The 27,867-nt window shown below is 45.3% G+C and overlaps 1 protein-coding gene across 1 annotated transcript; it reads right to left on the bottom strand.

Annotated features, from left to right (window-relative positions):
- On the bottom strand, window positions 1-27,202 carry TMEM145 (transmembrane protein 145). Its single transcript, XM_070949898.1, has 15 exons — window positions 27,080-27,202; window positions 16,490-16,564; window positions 16,260-16,337; window positions 14,449-14,535; window positions 12,707-12,808; window positions 11,895-11,979; window positions 9,178-9,249; window positions 8,509-8,577; window positions 7,270-7,350; window positions 5,404-5,482; window positions 4,830-4,923; window positions 3,700-3,872; window positions 2,714-2,834; window positions 1,656-1,856; window positions 1-222 (listed from the first exon to the last, which is right to left on the bottom strand). Exons 1-15 carry the CDS (start codon window positions 27,200-27,202, stop codon window positions 1-3), a joined length of 1,662 nt encoding a protein of 553 aa, XP_070805999.1.
- Window positions 27,203-27,867: the final 665 nt, after the last annotated feature.

A 27,867-nucleotide genomic window follows, 5' to 3' on the forward strand; every position in this document is an offset into this window, starting at 1 on the left:
TTAGACCGGCCGGGCGCCGGTTGTATGCATGCTAAAATACTCGGTGTAGCCGTTATGTTGGTGTAGTTGGGGCGCATGGAGCTGGTAGGGCGGAGGCTGAGTCTCGTTCCCCAGGGACGGCTTCAACAGCACAGGGGCACCGCTGAGCTCAGAGGTAGTGACTACGCAGTTGGAGGTCAGGCTCCGATCAGCAGAAGAGGTGTCTTCCATTTGTTTGCGGGTCTGCAGGAGGAAAAGTAGGTAGAAAGTCGAAATAAACATTGGCAGGAAAGAAAGAACCACGGTCTTTTGTCACCCTTTCCTCTTTTATCAAGTCTAAAGCAATAAGATCAAGCAGCTTGGAAGGACGCAGGCCGAACGACTATAATAACAACGTTATCCCACCACTTTGAACTGTCTTTGGAGTCCAGGCAGTTTTGACTTGTGCTGTTATTGTTTTTTTTTTCAAACAGGCTGCCCTCATTTAATGTTTTATTTGTTGTGGATATTTCTCACTTCTTCTTTGATCTGAGTTATGGCCTTTTTAAAAAAATAAATAAATAATAATTTAAGTGGAGGCCTTTGTGTAACCTTATTATCATATTGTTTTGCTGACTGCTGTAAAGGAGCAGAAAGGGAGACTTCATTTAGCCAGCAAGGGGGGTTAAAAATTCATTCGATCCAATGAATGAATTACTCTGCCACCACAAGCTACAACACCGTTGGCAGTCTGCAGGGAGATCGGAGGCCTTGGCTTTGGTCTGGCAATGGCATAGCAAAACCAAAAGGAACAAGGACTCTTTAAGAACGATTAATCAGTGGAATGACTTGCCTCTCAGAGTTGTGCATGTTTCAACCTTGGAGATTTTAAAGAAGAGACTGGACAGCCATTTGTCTCTGAAATGGTATGGGGTTTCCTGCCTGAGCAGGGGGTTGGTCTAGAACAGAGGTCTGCAACCTTAAACACTCAAAGAGCCATTTGGACCTGTTTTCCCACAGAAAAGAAAACACCGGGAGTCACAAAACCCTTCCCGTGTCTGAATATTTCTTGAGCGGCCACAAAACTAGCATATGTAGTTGAATTAAATGTTCTGTTTTCTTCTGAAACTTTTCTTTTCTTGGATTTATCCATGGTTGGGCTCCTGGGGATTGAAAAGCTCAATAAATCGCGTATCAGCGGGTGTTGCACATTGGCGGTTGTGACGTATATTTTGAATGACAGGGAGCTGCAGCACAGGGGTGAAAGAGCCACATGTGGCTCCAGAGCCACAGGTTGCTGACCCCTGGATTAGAAGACCTCCAAGGACCCTTCCATAAGCAGCAACCCTTCTGAGCAGGGGTCTCCAAGCTAGGCAACACTAAGACTTGTGGACTTCAACTCCCAGAATTCCCTAGCCAGTTGAAGTCCACAAACCTTAACGTTGCCAAGTTTGGAGATCCCTGCTTTTGAGAATCAAATGACAATTTCTAGAGCGTAAGGAAGATGACTTTGACTTTGGAGATCCACCAGGGAAGATCTTGCGTATCTCCAACAAGATCACCTTTCTTATTCTCTACACACTTCTTATGAAAATAAAAGGCCACCTAAGGTCATCACGTATGATTCCACAGAGGTTTTTTTGTCGTAACCGTTTAAGGAAGGGAAGTTCTCAGGCGAGACCCTCTCCGATTCTCACATTGCTGGTGTTGCTTCCCGTACTCTGGGGGATGGAGAACAGCTCGGTGAAGTTGGGCACTGAGTCACTGATGAAAGTCACATTGCCATAGACGTGGTGCGGAAATTTGGCCCCTGTTGCAGCCTCCTCGACAATCCCGATCTGTGACGTCCGCACATGGTACGGGAAGTTCTTATTGGCCGCTGACGGTCTGGTTATAATCTGCGGAAATGAGGGAGACAAGATAGCAGCTGCAGTGGTTCAAATAATTTAACAACTGGTTCTCTGGGTGGGCGTGGCCATGGTGCACGTGGCCAGCAGGCGTGACAGGCAGCACTTGGCCTCCTGCATTCCCCTGGGAGCAAAAACGGGCTGCGAGGGGAGTGCTACCCCCCCTCCCCTGCCCTGTGCCCCATTTTGGGCCTAGTAGGCCTCCCTGCAATCTCCTGGGAGCAAAAACGGGCTGCGGAGGGCCCGTTTTCAACCTCCTCGGCTCCTGAGGCTCTCTAGAGGCAGGAAATAGGTCCATTTTTGCACTCCACGGGCCTCTGGGAGGCCCATTTTCCACCTCCCTGGGCTCCATGTGCCCCCTGCACTTACCTGGGATCCAAAATGGACTGCGTAGAGACTCCTGGGAGGGGAGGAGGCGGGGCCAGCCAGTCGTTGGAACTACCAATTCGCCAAACCGGATGTAATTTTAACATCCGGTTCGTCTAAACCGATCCAAGCCGGCTGAATCCCACCTCTGGGCAGCTGGATGAAGCTACCATTTCAGATTGCAGGTCCTTCCTCTGTGAAAACATCACCTTCCTCTTTCTTCTTCCTTCTCCAGCAAACTATTTCATCAGCATTCGATGGGGGCACAGATATTCTGCACTGACTAGATTCACATAACCTAAACTCAATCTGTCCCAAAGGTGCTTTTTCCCTGGTGCCCCAAGGGTTGGGAGGGGGGGCTCTGCTCTAAACCAGGGGTCTTCAACCTTGGCCACTTTAAGACTTGTGGACTTCAACTCCCAGAATTCCTCAGCCAGCAAAGCTCAGGAATTAGAAATTGTAGGTGATGTGAAAATTCTTACCAGGAAGACCGCGTGGGCGTACAGATGAATCCCCAGTTGAATGCCGTTGACTATTTTCTCCCGCGCCCACTTCGGTATGCCAAAGTTAGCGATAAGCGCGGTGACCGGGACAGCAAAAAACCTACAAAAGAACAAGGCACTGGCTAAGGATGCAGATGCTGCTTGCCTAAAGCGCTGGATTTCATTTAAAATAGTCCTTGACTTACAACAGTGGTGGAATTCAAATTTTTTTACTACTGGTTCTGTGGGTGTGGCTTGGCAGTGCAGAGGTGGGTTTCAGCAGGTTCTGACCAGTTCTGAAGAACTGGTAGCGGAAATTTTGAGTAGTTCGGAGAACCGGTAGTAAAAATTCTGACTCGCCCCCATCTATTCTCTGCCTCCCAAATCCCAGCTGATTGGGAGTGACTTATGACAACTTTCCACCCTTCCATGCTGGTTGGGGAATTCTGGGAGTTGAAGTCCACCCAAGTTGCCAAGGCTAAGAATCGCTACTTTAAACTAACAACTAAGCCTTCATGGCGGGACCTCTAGCAGCCAATATAACAATGGTGGAACTGGGACATAGCAATAGCACTTAAGACTTATTATATACCGCTTCACAGTGCTTTACAGCCCTCTCCAAGCGGTTTACAGAGTCAACATCATGCCCCCAACAATCTGGGTCCTCGTTTTACCGACCTCAGAAGGATGGAAGGCTGTGTCAACCTTCGGTCAGGATCGAACTGCTGACAGTCGGCAGAATTAGCCTGCAATACTGCATTCTAACCACTGCGCCACCACGATTCTTCATATTCAGTTACTTAGCCTTTTATTTACTTGTTATCAAAGTTTGTAATGCCTTTTATGTTTTTATACTATTGTACGCCTCCTGGAGTCCCTCGAGACAGTGAGGGCAGCATAGAAATTTAATGAATAAATAAAATACTCTTTGACAGGACTCCCCCACAATAATTTTCCTGCCCTGTTGATCTTTTAAACTTACTGACCAGAGGGTGTAAGCAGCAAAGAATGGCACGTAGAAGGGTTGTTTCTCCGGGAATTGCTTGAGAGTGATGAGGATGGCGTAGCAGAACCAGATGTAAGCCACAAACTGAAGTGTGATCAAGCCATATCCAGCTGGAGATTCATAAGTGTACAGTACTTGTGCCTGATCGAAGAACTGAGCACCGAAAGGAAGGAAGTGGGTATAAAAAACTTGGGGAAGTTCATGATTAAAAAAAGCTGCACAATTTACCCACAGCAAGATGATTTCCCCACTAATCAGTTATGGAGATGTCTAGATTCATCATAGCTGGGTAACAAATTATAGTCCGTGCAACAAAATTGTGCAACAAACAAAGAGCAACAAAGATAAGCCTTAGCCTAATTTATTGATGATTTGAGAGGACCTTGGTGGTCTTAAGAGTTTGGTCGTTTTCTTGCAGACGTCTCATGATCCAATCAGGTAACATCATCAGTGCTAGAAGGAAGCGAGGTTTGTTCTATGTTTATAAACCCATGAATCATCTGTCATGAAACATCTGCAAGAAAACTTCCAAACTCAGAGACCACCAAGGACCCCACAGTTCTCCTCCTGCTTCTCCTTCTGCTCCTCCTCCCAAACCCCACTTCCTTCCAGCACTGATGTTGACACCTAATTTGGTAATAAAACGTCTGCAAGAAAACCCCCAAACTTGGAGAGCACCGAGGATCTCTCATTTCAACCCCAAGCTATAAATATTCTCCTTAATCGGTTACTGAGGATTTGCAAGGCAAACTAGACAGGGAATTTACATTAAATCAAATTCTTGACTCATCTAAGCTGAGAAGATGCACAAGCTTCTTGTGGTCAGGAGTGCCAGCATATTGCTGAGGAGGAGGAGGGTGGGGGGAAACAACAACTATTTTTGTAGTTGTGAACCATGACAGGAAGGACTGTGTGATCTAGGAAATAACCAGAACGCAGAAAATGCAAACTAAATTTGTGTGGTCCTTAAAGCAGAGGTCTCCAACCTTGGCCGCTTTACGCCTGGAGGACTTCAACTCCGGGAGTTGAAGTCCTCCAGGCGTAAAGCGGCCAAAGTTGGAGACCTCTGCCTTAAAGTATATACATAACTGAAAAGGGGAAGGAATTTACCTCAGCCTCGTAGATAAACAGCACAACATGAGTGATGGTGTACAGAGTCATGTACACTGAGAGCTTGATGGAGCCAGTGTGGCTGATCCGACCTCTGCCAAATAAGGAACCAAGAGCACAAATTACAGAAGAGGAAATGCCACCTTGTACGCTATAGCTCTTAACAACCTTCTGACAACACAACAGCACAAATTCCAAGCTACCCTCCACAATCTCCTTAAATTTCAACTGCAGGTCCTTTGAACATCAGTCAACTTCCCAATCTCTGTTGCTTTTCCACCTCGGGTCCCAAGTAGGGTACCTCAATATCGTTCATATATGCCCATTTTAATGAAAGACAATTCAAATGAAGCGAAACGATTTTGAGATTATTCTGTGTAAAATGAAATGTGTAAGAGATGATAAGCTCAAGAAAATTAAGTGTCAATTGACAAAGTTTAAGATTTAAAATTATATTTCGGTGTCACCCCTGCAATCTACCCCAATCAGTCCCACATATGCAGAAGAAAAGCCCATTCCTCTCCAATTCAGCCCATCCCTCCCTCTCTGTTATCCCCATCAGCTATACTGGTACCTGGTAACCGTGAATCCTTTTCCCAGGAGGATGAGCATCAAGAGGAAGATCAGAAAACTGACGGAAAAAAGGAGCTTGGCTGGAATTGGGGAAAGAAAAAAAGAGATAAGTGAGTGAATCTAAGCCAGTAAGAGATTTAAAATAGTCCGTGGTCATAAGGATGGGCTGAGACATAACACTGCTCCATAAAACTTAATATTGTCGCTAGCATCTTATCTGAGATATCATCTTATCTTTGATAGCATCTTATCTGGGCTGAGAAGACCAACAAAGGTGATTAGGGGACTGGAGGCTAAAACATATGAAGAATGGTTGCAGGAACTGGGTATGTCTAGTCTAATGAAAAGAAGGATTAGGGGTGGCATGATAGCAGTGTTCCAATATCTCAGGGGCTGCCACAAAGAAGAGCGAGTCAAGCTATTCTCCAAAGCACCTGAGGGCAGGACAAGAAGCAATGGGTGGAAACTAATCAAGGAGAGAAGCAACCTAGAACTAAGGAGAAATTTCCTCACAATGAGAACAATCAGTCAGTGGAACAACTTGCCTCCAGAAGTTGTGAATGCTGCAATACTGGAAGTTTTTAAGAAGATGTTGGATAACCATTTGTCTGAAATGATATAGGGTTTCCTGCCTAAGCAGGGGGTTGGACTAGAAGATCTCCAAGGTCCCTTCCAACTCTTCTCTTCTCTTCTTCTCTTCTCTTCTCGTTTTATTCTTATTTTATTATTGTTTTATTTCTATTCTATTCTATTCTGTTCTGTTCTGTTCTATTCTATTATTGTTTTATTTTTAGTCTATTATTGTTTTATTTCAATTCAATTCAATTCAATTCAATTCAATTCAATTCAACTCTACTCTACTCTACTCTACTCTACTCTACTCTACTCTACTCTACTCTACTCTACTCTATTCTAACTTGGGTCTCCCCAGATATCGTGGACGACAATTTCCATCATCCCCCACCTAATATAGCCAAAGGCCCAACAACTTTGGAGAGCGAAGAAGGCTGAAAGCTAAACAAGCAAATGTAAATTTCTGCAGCTTCCATGTGTATGAACCTCAGTTCCCGGAATCTCCTAACCACAATATTTATGGCTGAAAATTCTGAGAGTTATCCACATCTGGAAACAGAGGCTCTATGCTGATTGACACTGGTTCTTTGGAGTTTCAAAGTGTATCTTTTCAACCTGAGATATTGGAAATTGTAGCTGGGGCCAAGAATGGATCCTGACCATTCCCATGAAGTTGACCCCCACAAAGTCTTCTGTGGTCTTCAGGCTGATCAATGCTATATATTCCTGACACGGGTAGTTTAATTCACTTATACTTTATAGGAAGTGCCAACTTAACCATTATGGCTTGTTGATCATAGTTGATAGTTTCATGTTATGTGTGAAACCAATGACTGTGGCTGTTCCACAAATCATGGTTTAATACAGGGGTCAGCAACCTGCGGCTCTGGAGCCGCATGTGGCTCTTTCATCCCTCTGCTGCGGCTCCCTGTCATCAGTCGGCTCCACAATTGATAGGGCTTTTGGTTAGGATAGGTAGAGGAAAAAGGACGCTGCACTAGGAGGAGACTCTATGGTGGGGGAACCGGACTTCTGGTCAGCAGAGGAAAAAGGACGCCGCACTAGGACACTCTATGGTGGGGGAACCGGACTTCCAGTTGGCAGAGGAAAAAGGACGCCGCACTAGGAGGAGACTCTATGGTGGGGGAACCGGACTTCCGGTCAGCTCCAGAAGTGAACATGGGACTTCCGGTAAGGACCTTTGTGGTTCTTTGAGTGTTTAAGGTTGCTGACCCCTGGTTTAATGGGAATCCATCTGGTAAATAGGAAAGGCCCATCCCTGATAATAACCTACCCAAGATCTTAAGACTGTCGTTTCCAATCCCGTCACTTGCATACTGGCCCCAGTATATGCAGAAGAACATCAGGCTGAGCACTGGAGAAGAAAAAGGAAACAGGTGACATGCATGTAACATAGTAACAACGTGGGTGGGATTTGTAGAAGAGCAGGCAGAGCTGTGGGTGGCGGAGTAAAACGAGTCATCGGTTGAGAATCAATGCATTCCCACAAAAGTCTTGAATTCCATTGATCCTTATCTAGCGCCAATTTACTGTTGAACTTTTATTGATTAGATTCTTGGGCATAGACTTGAGCAATAAATATCCTGAACTGCGACTTAATGCATGATCCTGTTTTTTTGCACCCGACAGATTTCAATCACTGCTCTTTCCTTAGTTTTGGCTTCTCTGTTCTTTCTATTATTCGATCTTAAATGACAGCCCTCGTATTTTCTAATTTCTTCCACTGCCACCTGTCTCCACCTGCCCTTTCCCAAACAATTCCGGGAATCACAGAACTGCCGTTATTTATACAGCTACCAATGTGAATATTTAAATGCAATCTGTTTCTTGCCATCTGTTACAGAAAATGCACCTTTTTTTTTTTAAAGTAGAAGATGCGGACGCAAAATCACGGGAATACAGATCAGCTCAAAGGAAAATACTTTGATCTTCTCAATCAAACCTATAATACAGGTGGAAATAATTTTAATAGGAATTCCTTTTCCCTTAAGCAAAGTCACCCAGCTGGCTTTCATGGCTAAGGAGGGACTAGAACTCACGATCTCCTGGTGATTGGCCCAAAGTCACCCAGTTGGCTTTCATGCCTAAGGCGGGACTAGAACTCACGATCTCCTGGTGATTGGCCCAAAGTCACCCAGTTGGCTTTCATGCCTAAGGTGGGACTAGAACTCATGATCTCCTGGTGATTGGCCCAAAGTCACCCAGTTGGCTTTCATGCCTAAGGCGGGACTAGAACTCACTGTCTCCTGGTGATTGGCCCAAAGTCACCCAGTTGGCTTTCATGCCTAAGGCGGGACTAGAACTCACGATCTCCTGGTGATTGGCCCAAAGTCACCCAGTTGGCTTTCATGCCTAAGGCGGGACTAGAACTCACCATTTCCTGGTGATTGGCCCAAAGTTATCCAGCCAGCTTTTGTGCCTAAGTCAGGACTAGAACTCATGGTCTTCCGCTTTCTAGCCAGGTGCCTTAACCACTAGACCAAACTGGCTCCCTGCTTCTCCTTAAACCTACCCTCTACTCCAGCTGCTGTCATGAACATCTTGTACGTGGTGTGCAAAAGTTGCCGGCCTTTCAACAGATCTGGAAAAAGAAAACCCAAAATGTCACACATTTCCACAATCCATTCCCACCCCACTCCAAGGGAAGGATACTGCAAAATCCCCATTCCCACCCCACTCCAGTGGAAGGATACTGCAAAATCCCCATTCCCACCCCATTCCTGGGGGAAGGGTCCTGAGTCCTTTGGGAGAAGGGCGGTATAAAAATTAAATAAATAAATAAATAAATAAATAAATAAATAAATAAATAAATAAATAAATAAAGATACTGCAAAATCTCCATTCCCACCCCACTCTGGGGCCAGCCAGAGGTGATACTTGCCGGTTCTCCAAACTACTCAAAATGTCCGCTACCAGTTCTCCAGAACCTGTCAGAACCTGTTGGATTTCACCCCTGACCGTGGTGCTTATTTAATGACCACCCATTCGCTTAGCAACCATTCTAAAAATGGTTTTAAAACTGGATCTGAGTTGACATACAATTGTGACGTCTTAGGATGGGAAATTCTGGTCCTATTTGGGGCCATAAGTCAAGGACTAAACTGTATTTGCTCAACTCTGACGTCATCGATCACATTCATTCCATCAGAAACCAAGTTCATAAGATTCTTTTACTACTTACAGCCAAAATAGCATGAGATGATGAGGATCAGGATGAATATAAGTAGGAAAGTGATGTCAGTTTCCAGGATACCTAGAAGAAAAGAACAGAAAGAAGAAAAAAAAGGACACAGTAAAAGGACATCTGCCATTAGAGAGGCAGTCTTCAAACTCGTCCCAAAGGTGCTTTTTGAACGGTCCCTAAATGAACTGTTGTAAGTCGAGGACTGCCTGTATAATATATCCTATAATATTTTCTATCATATTACCATTACCAACAGCCACCATTTCAGACACAGGCCCTGCAAGAGCAATTACAATCGAATATGGCCGAGATGGCGAACCTATGGCACGGGTGCCACAGGTGGCCCGTGGAGCCATATTGGTGGGCACATGAGCTCAGCTCCGGCACGCATGCATGCGTCGGCCAGTTGATTTTTGGGCCTTCTGGGCCCACCAGAAGTCAGGAAACAGGCTGTTTCCAGCCTCCAGAGAGCCTCTAGGAAGGGTGGGGAAGGCTGTTTTTGCCCTCCCCAGGCTCCTAGAAAGGCTCTGGAGCCTGGGGAATGCAAAAAAATGGGCCTACTGGGCCCTCTTGCCATCACGTGCCAAAAGCAGGGGGAGCATGAGGGGGCGGGGTGCATAGAATTATGGATGTGGGCACATGTGTGTGTGTGTGTGTCGTGTCCCCCCCCCCCCCCGTTTTTGGCACGTGATGGCAAAAAGGTTAGCCATCACTGGAATATGGTTATCCTTTCCTGCAACTGTTGTCTAAAACTTTCTGTGTTTATGTACCCATGAGAGAATTCTCTGTGTGTGTATGTGTAATTTTCTTGTTCCTTTTTCCTTCTTCTGACAGTTCCTATTGCTCTGCGTTTTTTCTTTGTTCTGTTAAAAATAAACAAAAAAAAACAACACCGCCACCCATCTTCGGATGAAGAGACAAGCCCTTTTCCACCCAATAGCTAAAAATACCCAGGATAATTTGTAATGTTTTGCTCTCTTTCTCGGGGTTTGTTTCGGTTGGCTGTAACATTCAACATCCATCCTTGTCCAAGATGCCATAAAACAAACAGGGCAGAATGTTCCCACGCTTAAGCGGAGGGCGCTGCCAGGGTAACGCGGCTGGCCCTTCTCCTCTCAACGTCTCTGGAGAGGCCAGCAAAGGCCTGACTAGGTGGCTCAGTGGCTAAGACTCTCAGCTTGTCGATCAGAAAGGTCGGCAGTTCAACGGTTCGAATCCCTAGTACAGGTCTCCTGCGTGAGCAGGGGGTTGGAGTAGATCAGTGATGGCTAACCTTTTTGCCATTGCGTGTCAAAAGCGGAGGGAGCACGGGGGGGTTGTGCGCGAGAGTGCCCACACCACATGCACATGCAACTCCCTGCACTCCCCCCGCTTTTGGCACATGATGGCACAGTGGACCCGTTTTTCACCCTCCCCAGGCTCCAGATCCTTTCTAGGAGCCTGGGGAGGGTGAAAACAGCATTCCCCACCGCCTTAGAGGTTCTCCAGAGGCTGGAAATAGCCTGTTTCCCGACTTCCGGTGGGCCCAGAAGGCCCGAAAATCAGCTGGCCAGCGCGCGCACGTGCGCCGGAGCTGAGCTCATGTGCCCACTGATATGGCTCCACGTGCCACCTGTGGCAGGCGTGCCATAGGTTCGCCATCATGGGACTAGATCATCAGTCACCAACTGGTGGGCCACAAGAAAATTTTTGTGGTTTGCAGAAAAATTATTTGCATTTTTTTATATAGCACTAAATCAGGGGTCCTCAAACTACGGCCCCTGGGACAGATACGTGCAATGAACGCTTGTGTTGCTGCAGAGAGTCTCCCCCTTCAGAGTCTTTTTGTGTGGGTTGGAGGGGGTCAGAAATTCCGACTTGGGGTCTGTTTCAGCCTCCTGGTGTGGGGCTTTGGGTGAAGGCAGGAGAGAAGCGCCGCTGGTGGCGAAGAGCCGAAGGGCCTCGTTCCAGTAGGACTGCATCATGGCCTGGAACTGGCTGACCATCTCAGCCCTCTGAGCTTCCAGGCGCCGGTACCTGGCCTTGCATTCCCGCAGGTCTTCCCTCTGCTTGGAAAGCCTATGCTCCTAGTCCTCAGTGAGGTGCTTCTACTGGGCCTCCTTCTCGGTCAGATCCAGTTTGAACTGAGCTGTTTTCCCAACTCTTTCTCATGATGGTTGCTTAGCTCCAACAATTACTTCCTATTGGAGCTTTAAGGAGCCTGGGCGGGCAGGCGAGGAGTGGCTGGAAGGGGAGGTGCGAGTAGAGGCCGGAGAGGCGCTCCTCGACATGAGTGACATTGAGTTGGTCACACCCACCAGTCACATGACCACTTAGCCACGTCTACCCAGCCGGTCATTAGGCAGATCATATTAGTGATCCGTGGGGTTTAAAATTATGAATTTAGTGGTCCCTGAGGTCTGAAAGGTTGGGGACCCCTGGACTACATGACCTCCAAGGTCCCTTCCAACCAGTAGTGGGATTCAAATAATTTAACAACCGGTTCTCTGCCCTAATGATTTCTTGCAACAGCCAGTTCACCAAACTGCTCAGAAAGTTAACAACCGGTTCTCCCGAAGTGGTGCGAACCGGCTGAAGCCCACCACTGCTTCCAACTCTGTTACTGTTATCTCACATGCAAAGAGCCAACTCTCCTAGAGGTGCAGGGGATTCTGGGATATCCCCTTGCGGGCCACTTTCAAGTGGAACTGCACGGGACCGACCGAAAATCTTACCAAATTCATCCGCAGAAAAGTGACGTGTCCAGAACGATTTGCCGTTCGTCAAAATCATCTCGTATTCCAGTTCCAAGCCGTCACCCTGTCAGAGAGAAGAGGGGGCTGAGCATCAGCAGAGGCCTTAACGCAGGGGAGTCAAACTCCATTTCATTGAGGGCCACAACAGGGTTGTGTTTGACCTTGGGGGTGGGGGCAGGGTAGGCGTGGCCATAGTGTCGGCGGGGGGCACCTGTGGTGGCCAAGTGCTAAGGCAGGACCTCCCACAGACCCTCCCTCACTCTCATTATAACCTTCCTCCCTCCCTCCCTCCCTCCCTTTTCTTCTTTTTCCTTCCCTCTTCATTCTTTCTTCTTCCTTTCCCTCTTTCCTTCTTTTTTCCTTCCTTGCTCTCTTCCCATCTTTCCTTCTTTTTGCCTTTCCTCTTTCCCTTTCTCCTTTCCTGTCCCTTCTTGCATGCTCAAATGCAAAAGGGGAAACATTTCTCCTTTTGTTTGGTTTTGAGTTTTAGTTTTGCTAGCCCTCTGCCCGGTGAAAATGGAGCTCCAGGAGAGGGGGCACGTTTTTGGCTGGGACCCTCTACAAGTGAAAACGGAGCTCAGAGGGGCCATACATGTGCCCTTCCACACCGTTTTCGCTGGCAGAGGCACCGCGGGCTGGTTCTTTGCTGTTTCCAGAGTGGTCCTGTGGGCCAGATCTAAGCACCTCACAATCCGGATCTGGCCCTTGGGCCTTGAGTTTCACACCCCTGCCTTAATGGGAAGGGATCCAGGCTTTGCGGGGTGGGGGGGAAGGTTTACAGATAGACTCACCCCACATTTGCTGAGAACCACATACCACCAGCGTTCCCGGACAGAACGGAAACTTCTTCCACTTGTGCAACTCAGATACCGGATTGAATTTTCGGTCACCAGCTGGATGAGAAAAGGCATAAAATATAGCCAAAAGTAGCAACAACTGATTGTTCTGTTTGCATTATTATCCAGAGGTTCCCATCCCATAATATTCTCTGGCTTTCAGTTCATATCAAGTGAATATGAGCATGACCCAAACTTCTGTTTAGTCCTCAAAAAAGTGATAGGTATGTATGTATGTATGTATGTATGTATGTATATATATATATATATATATATATATATATATATATATATATATATATATTTCTAGGCTTTTTTTTTCTGGCAGCCAACAAACACTCTGCTGCCCATTGGGAGACTAAGGAGACTATGGGCAGCAGAATGTTTGCTGGCTGCCACAAAAGAAAAAAAAGCCTAGAAACTAGTGGATTGTGATTTCACTGAACTAGGGCGGCATAAAAATCTTGATTTACATAGGAAGAACCTGGCTAAAGAGAAATACACATAAAGCCTATGAAAAGGAAAGAAAACAAATATATACATACATACATACATACATACATACATACATACATACATACATACATACATATAAAGTGTAGGCTATAAACCAGTGATGACGAACCTTTTCGGCACCGCGTCTAGGCCGCAACCCGGAAGAGGAGCGGCCCATGGAGCATGAGCACGCCTGAAAATGAACTTCCGGTTTCACCTACTGAATTTCCGGTTTCAGCCAGCTACTGTTCCAGCTTTCTGCCGCGCATATGCGCATGACAATCAGCTGGCGCGCATGCTCACGCAGGAAAATGGAAGACCAGCTCTTCTAGTTTCCAGCATTGCCGCATACACAAAGGGCAGCTGATCATTGCGCGCGCATGCACACCAGAAAACTGAAAGAGGAATGGCCGATGCTGCATGTGCCAGGCGGCATGGCTTCTCATGCCACTTCGGGCACGTGTGCCATAGGTTCGCCATCTTGGCTATAAACTCTGGTTGTCTTAGATCCAACTTGCTAGTGGCCTGTTCAGAAAGGAACTTCTATCCCTTAAGCCAAACGCACATGGAAAGACAGGTGGCAGAAAAAAAGAATTGAGCTTTTACACTTCCTGTTCCATCCTATCCTTAAATCTGAGCACCTGCCTGGATTGCTGTGATGAATATTTGTCTGATACTTTTAGCCTCTGCAAAACACCCTTTGAAAAATTCACTAATTTAAAGAAGGCGCCTCTTCCGTTAGGGAGAAGGTTACAGAACAGTATTTCATAAATTGCAAACTGGAAAGCAAAATCTAAATCTAGATGTAGTGTTTCTCGATCTCAGCGACTTCATGAGGTATGGACTTCAACTCCCAGAATCCTTTAGCCCAGCATGTTGTAAGATGGGTGGAGTTCAAGAGGAATGGCCCTCAGCTCCCACATGTTTAAGGTGGGTGGACTTCAACTCCCAGCATTCCCCAGCCAGCATGTTTAAGATGGGTGGAGTTCAATTCCACCCATCTTAACACACGTGGGAGTTGAGGTCCATTCATCTTAAAGCATGCTTGGCTGGGGAATTCTGGGAGTTGAAGTCCACCCATCTTAAACATGGTGGGCTAGGGGATTCTGGGAGTTGAAGTCCATACCTCTTAAAGTTGTTGAAACTGAGAAACATTGATTCTAGAGGACTGAAATCCCCTTGTAACTATCGAAATCTCTTACCTTGCACCCAGACCAGGCATACTGAGTTGTAAGGTTGATAACTTGATTGTTTTCTGGGCGAATAACAGATTCTTTCATCAGACAATCCTAAGGAGAAGGGAGAGAAGATAAAAGAGAGCCCTAGAACAGTGACTGACGTAAGACACAACAGGCACTTTGCCCTGAAGGCTCAGCCCTTCCAGTGAATTTGGAACCGGGAAACACAAAATGGGGTATAATTTTTAATTCAGTAGCGGCTCCATTAGTGCAGCAAATCATGTTGTTGTCTCACAAGAACTTTTCGTTTCTTAATTTACTTATTTATTGTAGCACAATAGATCAGAAACTCGTAATTTTCTAAGCAGTCTCTCTGTATTATGAGCCCTCGGAGCTTCAAAGCAACAACAAAATCAGATTTTAATTCATTTTAGGTCTTCATAATACTGCAGAGCTGATCGAAGAAACCAATAGTCCTCCAGATTACAAATTAACAGAGTTGGAAGGGACCTTGCAGGTCATCTAGTCCAACCCCCCTCCCCAGACAGAAGACCCTACACCAGTGATGGCGAACCTTTTCGGCACCGAGTGCCCAAACTGGAACACCCGTGCATACGGAAACCCAAAGACCAGCTGGCCGGCACGTGGATGCCTATTTTTGGGGCGTTTTTTTGGCTGTTTTCAGGCCATATTTTGGCTGTTTTGGGGGCATTTGGGAGGCCATTTTTCAGGCCATTTCCAAATAAGAACAAGTAAAAAAAGAAAAAGAAGAAAAAGAAAAAGTAAGAACAAGAAAAAGAAAAACAAGAAAAAGAGAAAGAGAAAAAGAGAAAGAAAAGAAGCAAAAGAAAGAAGAAAGAAGAAAGAAGAAAAAAGAAAAAGAAAAAGAAAGAGAAAGAGAAAGAGAAAAGAGAGAATTCAATGCAAAAGAAAAACAAGAAAAAGAGAAAGAGAAAAAGAGAAAGAAAAGAAGCAAAAGAAAAAAGAAAAAAGAAAAAGAAAGAGAAAGAGAAAGAGAAAAGAGAGAATTCGATGCAAAAGAAAAACAAGAAAAACAAGAAAAAGAGAAAGAGAAAAAGAGAAAGAAAAGAAGCAAAAGAAAGAAGAAAAAAGAGAAAGAGAAAGAAGAAAAAGAGAAAAAGAAAGAGAAAAAAGAGAATTCAATGCAACAATAACACGACACTGTCTGTTGACAGCTGTACTAGAAATTTCTCTTCAACAGAAAGGACACTCTACAGGCAGTCCTTGACTTACAACCGTTTGTTTAGTGACCATTCAAAGTTACAACGGCACTGAAAAAAAATGACATGACTGTTTTTCACATGACCGTTGCAGCATCCCCCGTGGTCATGAGATCAAAATTTAGGTGCTTGGCAACTGACTCGTATTTATGACGGTTGCAGTGTCCCGAGGTTATGGAATCCCCTTTTGCGACCTTTTGACCAACAAACTCAATGGGGAAGCCAGATTCGCTTAACAACTTTCTTATTAACTGTCGTGATCCACTTAGCAACTGTGGCAAGAAAAGTCGTAAAATGGGACGAAACTCACTTAACCAATGTCTCACTTAGCAACAGAAATTTGGTGGGGCTTAATTGTGGCCGTAAGTTGAGGACCACCTGCATATTAGAGCAAATCTCAAAGATACTCAGAATAGCAGTGCTCCAATTATACAGCAACTCCCTTGCAAATGAGCAATCCGATTGAAGATCAACGTGAGGAATTAATTGGCACGGCAGCACTAATTTAGCCCAAGAAATAGCAAGTTAAAAAAGGAGAAGGAGGGCGGAAAAAAGCAGGATCCATCTGGTGTACGATGATCCATAAAAACTGACCTTATTTCCCTTTTTGTAAACAGCCGGCCACTGGGAAGGATCGTCAAAATAAAGAAGAATGTTTTCACAACATTTGTTCTTCAAAGAGAAGAAGAGAAAAAAAGAGAGCGTTACCGCTGACGGCAGCACAATTTCGTCATTGCAAACTTATCCAGGGCGAGGGAGAAGTTTCGTAGGCTGGGAATGGGGAAAGGTACCCCTAAAATGCACAATGTAATGTCGAAAGATACCTCTGGGTAGCGGAACTGGAAATCCAGACGTCCATAGTCGGAAAAGAAGCAGAATCTAGTCAAAAAGACCCAATCCTGGGGGAAAAAGGAGAAAAAAACAACAACACCATGTCAGTTTTGATGTAGCTCAGTATTTATATTAGTCTTTCTCCATCTCAGTACGTAGTTTTAAGATGTGACTTCAACTCCCAGAAGTCCCTAGCCTGGAGGAGGAATTCTGGGAGCTGTTGAAGTTCACAGAACTTAAAATGGCTGAGACTGAGAAATGCTGGTCTGTACAGAGGATAATCGTTTAAGGAAACAACGCTTTAGCAGCTGGATAGGTAAACCGGGTCACAATCCCGGGCACCCATGTTACGTGACATCCCCCAAATGACACAACGTGTGTGCAACATGACAAGAGGGCACAAATAATAGAAATTACTCTCTCGTCTCATTTCGCACAATGTCAAATGACGCAGGTGGGCTCGGCATCATTTCAGTGAGGACATCCTGAGAGACGCATTTCATCTTGATGTCATGGTGACCCTGAGAGAAATCCCCATCTTCAAGGGGAAGACCTATTCAGGTAGCATCTTCAGATAAGGCAATTCGTTATCTTTAGAATAGGATAGAATATAGAATATAGAATATAGAATATAGGAATATGGAATATGGAATGTGGAATGGAATGGAATGGAGAATAGAATAGAATAGAATAGAATAGAATAGAATAGAATAGAATAGAATAGAATAGAATAGGAATAAAACAACAACAATAATAGAATAGAATATAAAACAATATAGAATAGAATAGAATAGAATAGAATAGAATAGAATAGAATAGAATAGAATAGGAATAAAACAATAATAATAATAGAATAGAATAATAGAATAGAATATAAAACAATATAGCATAGCATAGCATAGCATAGAATAGACTAGAATAGAATACAGAATATAGAATAGAATAGAATAGAATAGAATAGAATAGAATAGAATAGAATAGAATAGAATAGAATAGAATAGAACAACAACAACAACAACAACAATAATAATTAGAACAGAATAGAACAGGACAGGACAAAACAAAACAGAATATGGAAGGGAAGGGAATAGTTGGAAGGGACCTTGGAGGTCTTATAGTCCAACCCCCTGCTTAGGCAGGAAACTATACCATTTCAGACAAATGGTTATCCAATCCCTTCTTAAAAACTTCCAGTGTTCTAGACAATGGCTATTCACTGGAGTTCAGAGGCAGAAACCTGGAAACACAGCAATGTAAGTCCTTAAACGTGCCAATCCATGCCCAGTGGAAAAACCACAATATTCTGGAAATGATTGGCCTAATACACGTACGTGTCAGCAGCCTGATCTTGGATCCAGCTAGTTACTATAAGGCCCATTAATTTAACAGAGTGCAAGTGCATCAACGAAAGAAACCTACCCAATATTATTCGGTTTATAGCCACAAGTGCCTCTTATAAGATTTATAATTGCCGTACTGGGAATTAATGTTTTACGTGCTTAAACCTGACTCTGAAATAAAATGGATGAATGAAAATGATGGGGGGGGGGCGCGTTTGTAGCAGGGTGAAGCATCACAGAAACATAGGGCTGGAAGGGACTTGGAAGTCTTCTAGTCCAGGAGTCCACAACCCCCAGTCCTGGACTGGTGCATGTCAGGAAGCAGCATGTCAGAAACCGGGCCGTGCAAACAAGCAAAAGCCCCATCCATGGGATGCAGGCAGCATGCAAAATCACGCCTCCTCCGGTCCATGGAAAAAACTCTCTCCATGGAACCGGTCCCTGGTACCCAAAAAGTTGGGGGCCGCTGGCCCAACACCCTGCATCTTTGTAGGTAAATCATTAGAGGTAGTGAAAGGTCTAAAACAGTGATTGCTAACTTTTTCAGGACCGAGTGCCAAAAGCACATGTGCCTGCGCGCAAATGCACACATATGCACCCAAACCCCCAAAATGCAATGCGTGCACGGCCCCCAGGCATGTGCCCCTCCCTCATGCATGCGCACGTGCCCCCCTGCACGCCCCCCGCTCATGCATACATGGCCCCCCACACGGGCCCCAGGCATGCGCGGCAGAGATCTGGAAACCAGCTGGCTGGCGGGAGGCATGCGCTCATGTGCAGCGGAGCTGAACTGGGGCAACAGCTTGCGTGCCATCAGAGAGGGCGTTGCGTGCCACTTCTGGCACGCGTGCCATAGGTTCGCCATCACGGGTCTATAGCCAGCCACAACTTGGGTTTATGAGAAGTCCTTCGGAGGGTTTTCGAAGCAAGCTCTTTAGTTAATAGAGATTTAGCTTATTTATTTATTTATTTATTTATTTATTTATTTATTTATTTATTTATTTATTTATTTATTTATTTATTCGTTTGTTTGTTTGTTTGTTTGTTTATGCAATTTATTTATGCAATTTATATGCCGCCCTTCTCCCGAAGGACTCAGGGTGGCTTACAAAGAATAAAATTCAACCATTTAAATTTAAATGTAAATTAAAATCCAGTTAAAATTAATTAAAATGATTACAATGTAAAAGCCCCTAGACGGGTCAGTCCATTTGATGAAAGAGCCACGTCTTCAGTTCGCGGCGAAAGGAGAGGAGGTCGGGGGCTGTCCTGAGCCCAGCGCTCCCACAGAGAACGCTCTCCCCCTGGGGGCCGCCAGCCGACATTGTCTAGCCGACGGCACCCTGAGGAGGCCCGCTCTGTGAGAGCGTACGGGACGATGGGAGGATGGCAGAAGATGCTCCTGCAAGTACTCCGGGCCTAAGCCAGTTGTAGATGTGTGAAACAAAGGAGTTAGCCACACTTGCCAATAGTGAACCACTGATAGCAATTACAATAGCACTTAGACTTATATACCACTTCACAGTGCTTTTACAGCCCTCTCTAAGCAGTTTACAGAGTCAGCATTATTGCCTCCAACGATCTGGGTCCTCTTTTGACCCACCTCGGAAGGATGGAAGGCTGAGTCAACCTTGAGCCCCGTGAGGTTCGATCTGCCAAATTGCAGGCAGCAGCCGGCAGGCAGCAGAAGTAGCCTGCAGTACTGCACTCTCACCACTGCGCCACCGCGGCTCATGATAGCCCCATTAATTCCCATTTTTCTTAATTGAATAGCATGAAATCAAACACAACCCAGATTGATCCATTATGGCACGCCCCATTTGTAGAAGTGGGCATCAAGTTTCCATAACCCCATTTTCTTTCAGCTTGCAAGCCGTTGCTTTCTCACAAGCTCAAAGCACCTAACTATGAAGCCTTCAATACGTCTGAACCCTGCTTATTTCTTCCTAGATCTGCTAACTCCAGCCTATTTGGCTTTCTCCAGCCAAATTTTGGGAGAAACATTCCTGTCCAATGCAATGCAGGGTTTCCCCTCTTTTCTGCAATTTACACTGTATTCACATTCATCGGTAGAAAGAAAAGGAAACAATAGTAAATAAACCCCGATCCATCCTTTGGCTGCTGTTCCTTTTTCAGTGCTGAGCTAATTATCTACATGACAAGCCAAGCATTTATTCTGGATTCGTTCGTGCTGACTTGGAAGGGATCAGCTTTTTTGGCAGGCAGAATTTTTAAATTGTGCACGCTCAGACAATACACACACCTGATTACCCTACTCAAGAGCAGGCAGTGAGGGAGCTATGCCTTTACAACAGTCGATTGAAAGACAAAGGTGTGAAAAGTCAGGTTCTACATATAGGCATGAAAAGCCAAATGCACAGGTACAGGATAGCTGCAGCACACGGCTGGCTCCTATTTAAGTGGTTGTCTACTAGGATTCCAAGATCCCTCTCGCAGTTACTACCGTTGAGCCAAACAACCACTTAAATATGAGCCAGCCGTGTGTTGCAGCTGCCAAAAAAAGCCAATGCAGTCCTAGGCTGCATTAACAGCGGGATAGAATCCAGATCACGTGAAGTGTTAATATCATTTTATAATGCCTTAGTAAGATCATACTATGAATATGGCATCCAGTTTTAGTCCAGTTTGAGACTCTGGAAAGAGTGCAGAGAAGAGCAACAAAGGTGATTAGGGGACTGGAGGCTGAAACATATGAAGAACGGTTGCAGGAACTGGGTATGTCTAGTTTAATTTCTTTTCTTTTCCATCAAACAGGGCTGGCGTGAAACCCCCCCCCCCTTTTTTTAGCTCTTTTTAGCTTTTTAGCTTTTTAAGTGTAAATTGGGTTTTAATTGGATTGTTTTAAATTGTGGGCCAAAGCTGTATAATTCTTTTAATTGATTTTAAATTTTGTATTGGTATGTTTTTATCCTTGGCTGTGCACCGCCCTGAGTCCAATAGGAGAAGGGCGGTATATAAATTGAAATAATAATAATAATAATAATAATAATAATAATAATAATAATAATAATAATGAAAAGAAGGACTAGGATAGCAGTCTTCCAATATCTCAGGGGCTGCCACAAAGAAGAGGGAGTCAAGCTATTCTCCAAAGCATCTGAAGGCAGGACAAGAAGGAATGGATGGAAACGAATCAAGGAGAGAAGCAACCTAGAACTAAGGAGAAATTTTCTGACAACAAGAACAATTAATCAGTGGAATGGATTGTCTCCAGACATTGTGGGTGCTCCATCTCTGAAGAATTTTAAGAAGAGATTAGACAATTTATTTGTCTGAAATGGTTTAGGGTCGTGATGGCGAACCATCACGTGATGGCACGCAGAGCCATATCGGTGGGCACATGAGCATTGCCCTAGCTCAGCTACAGCATACATGAGTGCGCAAGCCAACTGATTTTCGGGCCTTCCGGGCACACCGGAAGTTGGCAAACGGGCCGTTTCCAGCCTCCAGAGGGCCTCCAGCGGGGTGGGGAAGGCCATTCTCACTCCTAGAAAGCTTCTGGTGCCTGGGGAGGGCGAAAAACGAGCCTACCGGACCATCGTGTGCCAAAAACAGGGGGAGCATGGGGATGGGATCGCGTGTGCATGCGTGGGGGTGGGGTGGGGCACATTGAATTGTGGGTGTGGGCACGCACGTGTGTGACACCCCCTCCCACTTTTGACACGCGATGGCAAAAGGGTTGGCCATCACTGGTATAGGGTCTCCTGATTGAGAAGGGGGTTAGACTAGATGATCTTCAAAATCCCTTCCAACTCTGCTATTCTGTTATTAAGTCCAGTGATGGGTCAGTTCAACAGTCAGAAACAGCCTAGGTTGTGAGATCATCCTGAGCTTGCCTGGGAATAATTCCCTTCTGGGATCTGGGTCAGAAATACTTTGGGCCGATTAAGCCGAGGAAGAAAAGATACGAAAACAGCCAAGAGAATTGATGGATAGGGCTGTGCAAACGCTTGCTTATCTACGCATATGAATATACATATTTATCAAAGCGAGGAGCTTTCAGTCCGTGGAGGAAATGGGTTTTTGAAGAAGCCGGCTCCTTTTCACCTCATTGTTTCTCTTCCGTCCAACTCTCAAGCCCATCTTCTTACTCTGGAAAGACGGGGGGGGGGGGAGGGAAATCCCACTTGTTCCCATGGCAACAACCCATGCTCATGGTTTCCACGGAAACCGTACCAGAGGCTGAAGCAGGCAGAGGAAACAAGCAAAAAAATCTGGGCCAAATGTGTGGGGAAGAATTATAGTTTTGTGGGGCACCTGCTCATGCTTTCTCCCTGGGGATCAGGCAGAATGTTAAAAGATCCACCGAGATTGTGGTTTTTCTCTCCCCCCCAAAAAAAACCCCAAATTAAAAGCTGCGGGAACTGCAGCCAAAAAGACATTAGGGAGGCCTGCTGGATTGCAAAGGATTTGCAACCAGGCTCCTTGAAGAGTAATAATAGGTTTTTGGGGAAGGAAACAGTAGCTCCTTCTCTGATCGCAGCTCTAAATTTGCAAAGAGGTTGCCAGTTATGTGTTTTTTTTTACTGGCCTATTAATAGTTGTTTTGCAAGTTGCCATTATCCTATCGGTCCATTACAGGATGTGTGGGACGTAGAACATAGAACATCAGAGTTGAAAGCGACTTAGTCCAACCCACTGATAAACCAGGAGATCCTATACCATCAAGCAGGGCTAGCCTGAAATATTCTTTTAATGGGTTATTTTATTTTAGATTATTGGCCAAACTATTTAATAATTTTAAATTGTTTTTAACTTTTATATTGTTGGTTTTTTTATCTTGGCTGTACACCACCCTGAGTCCTTCGGGAGAAGGGCGGTATAAAAATTTAATAAATGAATAAATAAATAAAATAAATACATTTCAGACAAATAGTTGTCCAATCTCTTCTTTAAAGCCTTTGTTGGAGCATCCACAGCTTCTGGAGGCAAGATGTTCCACTGGTTAATTGTTCTAACTGTCAGGAAATTTTTCCTTAGTTCTAGGTTGCTTCTCTCCTTGGTTAGTTTCCATCCGTTGTTTCTTTTCTTGCCTTCTGGTGCTTTGGAGGACAGGCAGCGCCTTAGATATTGGAAAACTGCTTAATCAGGTCACCCCTAGTCCTTCTTTCTACTAGACTAGACATTCCCAATTCCTGCATTTTCTTTTTCTTTTTTTTTAATTTTGATTTACAGTATATGCCGCCCTTCTCCGGAGACTCAGGGCAGCTTACAATGCTTTAAGCAATAGCCTTCATCCTTTTGTATATTTATACAAAGTCAGCTTATTGCCCCCACAAACCGGGTCCTCAATTTACCTACCTTAGAAAGGATGGAAGGCTGAGTCAACCTTGAGGCTTGGCAAGATTCGAACCTGCAGTAATTGCAGGCAGCTGGTCTTAATAACCAGCTTAATAACAGGGTGCCTTAGACCACTGTACTACCAAGGCTCTTTTGCATGTCTTGCTATGGCACGCATCTCTGGTCTGGCCTGTGGCAGAGACCTCGCTCTCCCTTCAACCCTTGTTACCATTACTATGCTGTAGAACAGAATGAAGTGACACAGATGCCACAGTCTTCCAGGGAGCAGTTTAGTGAAACTACCCAAAGCATGGATTATAATACGCCCAAGTGCACGTGTTAAGTGTTTTTACATATTGCCTTTTGAAGTCGTGGCTTTCCTACAAGGTCGCGTTCATCCGTCAACCCACTCAAAGCATTGATCAATAGATGCCAGTCCTCTGAGACCAGTTACTTGCGCATAGCCCAGAAGCCTATTATAAATCAGATTTTATTAATATATATATATTAATTATATAATTATATATATTAATTATATTTGCTCCTGGAAGCACGAAGCCGAGAACACCAGCCTGAAGATGACGAATGAGACTTCGTCGAAACGTCGCCAAGACACTTCCAATTTTACATGGGAGAAGACCCGAATAACCAAAGACCTACATACAAACACCCGCGAAAACCTGAGAAAACATATATATATATATATATATATATATATATATATATATATATATATATATATATATATATATATATATCAGGGGTGGGTTCTAATTTTTTTTACTACAGGTTCTGTGGGCGTGGCTTATTTTGTGGGCGTGGTTTGATGGTCATGTGACAATTCTTTAGGATTTAGCAGAGGTACTGGTCTACCAGGCTTTTAACTGCTTGCAGAACTGTACCGGTCTACCCATTTATTTTTTGCAAGCACTGATCTACTCATTTATTTTTGCAGGCAGCGGTCTACTCATTTATTTTTGCACTGGTCTACCCATTTATTTTTGCAGGCACCAGTCTACTCATTTGTTTTCTTTTAACACCGATCAGCTGTAGGGCTGCCCTTTGAAGCCCCACGGCAAGAGTTTAAACAGTCTTTTTCCTTCTAGCCGATCAGCTGGGACTCGGGAGGCAGTGAATAGATTGGGGGCGGGGCCAAATAAAAGGTAAGAATAACACAGGGGGGGCAGGAGGGCCCAGCTCCCGAACAAAGAGAACCGGTTCGGCGACATCATATCATCAACGCTACTGGCTTGGCCGAACCGGGCTGAACCGGGAGGAACCCACCACTGATATATATATATGGCTCCATGATAGCCACCAAATGAGAAAGACATACATTTTCGTAATTTCTCGCTGACAAAGCTGAGGGTCATGCTGTCCCATGGTTACAATCCTGGAAGGTGTTACACGGGGGGAAAACTGATGCCACATTTGAGGATAGCAACTGTTCAAAAACGGTTGAAGCTCTGTCCTGATGGATTAACGTGCCCCATGCTGCATATCCAGCATATTAACTGACACGAAATAGAAAGGTATGAGTGTGTGAAATCCTGTTTATCTTTACATTACGTAGAGTTAAACAGCTATACCCCGTTCAAAATAGACAATCAAAAAGCTAAAAAGGAAACAGAAAGATACTTCCTCGCCAGCAATCAACACCCAGATGAGCAGAGATAAACACCAAAGTTCACATTAGACCAACAATCCAGAAACAAACAATAGCCCAATCAAGGGACCACCAACTCAGACAAACAAGCTAACAATAAACAGCAACCCAATCAAGAAACCACGGAGACCACCACCCCCACCAACATTGACAAGGCAAGTTATAAGTATATAAAATGAGAGCAAAGCCTACCCCCTTCTAGTACTGAGGATGTTACCTAGCTGGATCATAAGACGTCTGCAAGTAATCAGCTAGGCTCAGAGAACACAAGGACTTCACAGTTCTCCTCCTCCTCCTCCTCCTCCTCCTCTCTCAGTCCCTTCTAGCACTGATGATGTTACTTACTTGAGTGATGAAAAGTCTGCAGGAACACAACCAAGATCAGAGAGCACCAAGGACCCCAATCTCTTCCTCCTGCCAAATCCTCCTCCATTCTAACACTAATGATGTTACCTAGTTTGGTAATGAAATATCTGGGAAAAAACAATCAAGCTCGGAGAGGACCCCACTCTCCCCCTCCTCCTCTCCTCCTCCTCTTCTTCTCCTCCTTCCCTCCCTCCCTTCCTCCTCCCCCTCCTCCTCTTCCTCCTCTCTCAGTTCCTTCAAGCACTGATAATGTTATTTAGTTGGGTAATGAAACATCCACAAAAAAAAACCCCAACCAAGCTCAGAGAGCACCAAGAACCCTGCTACATATTATTGCTGCAGGCTGCTCTGGCTTTCATTGCCCACCCTCGTCTCTTTGGATGTATGTAAGTGCACGCTCCTGCCAATTCGGGATTAACGTTTCGTACATTTAATGAAGTGAAGTCTATGCTCTATGAAGTCAGCCTCCATAATGATCAACGTGTCCTTAAAGTATCCCAACCCTTCGGGGGCTTCTCTTGTTTCCGAAGGGAGGCGTCTTTCTCTAAAAGTTGTTTGCACCCTCATCCTTTCGCACAGACAATAGCACCGTGGCACACACCTGTGCCACATGAATTCATTTAGGAAAAAGCAGAATATGCACACACACACACGTGTGTTTATGTGTGTGTATATTTACATACACATGCACACACACATAATTGTTTAATTCGGTTTAATTCTGTTTTTTTAAATTTTGTATTTATGTGTTTTATTCTGTGGCTGTTCACCGCCCTGAGTCCTTCGGGGGTAGGGCGGTATATAAATCCAATAAATGAAATGAAATGTGTGTGTATGTATGTATATATATGTGTGTGTATATAGATAGATATAGATATACACACACACTCACACACACCCACACACACATACACATACATATACTTCTGTGTTTCCCCAAAAATAAGACCCTGTCTTATATTTTTTTTGAACCCTGAAATAAGCGCTTGGCCTTATTGCCATGCGCTCAAAAGCCCGATTGGGGTTATTATCAGGGGATGTCTTATTTTGGGGAAAACAGGGTATATACTACCAAGTATACATATAATATATACATACATAGACATTTACATATACATATATATACACACCCTGTCTGCATACTATAACACAGCTTGTCCAGCACAGCTTGGACAGTTGAATCACGGCCTCCCTTTGTACCCGATTCACCGTAAGGGCAAATATTGCTTCCATCCAAGCCTAGAAGAGGAGGTGTCAGGCACACCCCAAAAGGAAGTCTAGACTCCCTTCAGCACTGAGAAGGGTGAGAGCCTGCCAAAGACACCTGCGGTCTGGAATTTAGAATTGATTAGGCACCATTTCCCCCCACACCTAAGATGGGGAGGAAAAGCTCCCGAATCTTTTGTCCGGTCTCTAACCACCTCCTCCTCCTCCTCCTCCTCCAGAATAGTCAGAAAAAGAAACCCCCCACCCCCCCTTAAGAGGGAAGAAGAGGGGCTGGGCAAGGAACCCATAGGGTTGAGTTGGGGGGGGAGAGATGAAAAGGGAAGGAAGGACCAACTAAAGAGAGAGTGTGTGATCTTCCTGGGCTGGTCCAAGAAAGGATCTTAAGAGGCTGCTGTTTCTAATGAAAGGGGGATGGTGTGGGGAGGGAGAGGAGGCGGAAGGGATCTCCAGGGAGGGAAGGAGGCCCACACACCACCCCTCCCTGCCCCTTCACAGCCAGGACCACCGCAGAAGATGGCAAAGGGTCTGGGATGGCAGCTTTGAGAAGCCGGGTTCGGCCATGCCAGGCCCAGGCGGGAACAGGGCACCTCGGGATTGGTTCTGGCCCCCTCCTCTCTCCCCTCTTCCAAGGCAATGCTCCTCAGCCCCCAACCACCCAACCCCAAAAAAACCTGCAGACTCACCTCCTTGGTGCTAAGATTGCCTTTCACGTATTTGCCCCAGCACCATTCAGGCAGCAGCATCAGCAGCAGGAGCTGGAGCCTCCGAGCCCCGGGGAGCCGTCGCAGAGGCTGGGACGGCTCCATCCTCAACCCCTCCGGCCAGCTCTCCGCTGGATGGGCTCCCTTCCTTGCGCGCTCCCGTTTAAAGAGATACGATCTCGGTTGCCCCTCTCCTCCTCCTCCTCCTCCTCCTCTCCCCTTTCTCAGCCTGAGCCTGACTGGAGACGGAGGCGCTGCGTAGACCTGAAGCAAAAACACCCACCTTCTATTATTCCACACCCCCCCCACTCCTTATTTCCTTTTGGTGGGGAGGGGGAAAGAGAGAGGAGGTCCTGTAGGACTTCCTATAGCCTCTCCATTGCATCTTTTTTCTGGGGAGGTGGGTGGGTGGGAGATAACAGGGATGAGCCTTCGCCAATGAGTCAGGCTGTCTTGTCTGCCGAGTTGACGGACCAACCTGAATACACAGTCGTAAGCATGAGGATGGGTCATAACATAAGCCACTTTTTCAGTCACCTGCTTACATGGTTATAAGTCGAGGACGGCCCATACTCCGGTCAGCGGAGGTCCCTGTGCATCCTTTCCCAGGGTGGGAAAACTAGGGCAGACAATGCAAATATGGGGCTGGAGCGGGTGACTGAGTTTGTTTATCTGACTTTTTATTTTTTTTTAATGCATGCAGACAATTCTGAGGTAAATGGAATTAACAGAGTTGGAAGAGACCTTGTAGGTCATCTAGTCCAACCCCA

Source organism: Pituophis catenifer, unplaced genomic scaffold (assembly GCF_029215685.1).
Source record: "Pituophis catenifer annectens isolate HBS135680 unplaced genomic scaffold, rPitCat1.0.hap2 SCAF_9, whole genome shotgun sequence".
NCBI classification, from domain to species: Eukaryota; Metazoa; Chordata; class Lepidosauria; order Squamata; family Colubridae; genus Pituophis; species Pituophis catenifer.

Excerpts from the sequence above, each read along its gene's own strand:
- TMEM145 (XM_070949898.1), bottom strand. The coding sequence starts at position 27,202 with ATGGAGCCGTCCCAGCCTCTGCGACGGCTCCCCGGGGCTCGGAGGCTC. Across the intron at positions 7,351-8,508 it reads GACAGCAGCTGGAGTAGAGG|TGCTCAGCCTGATGTTCTTC; the intron begins GTAGGTTTAAGG and ends TTTCTTCTCCAG. Across the intron at positions 223-1,655 it reads CGGGAAGCAACACCAGCAAT|ACCCGCAAACAAATGGAAGA; the intron begins GTGAGAATCGGA and ends TTCCTCCTGCAG.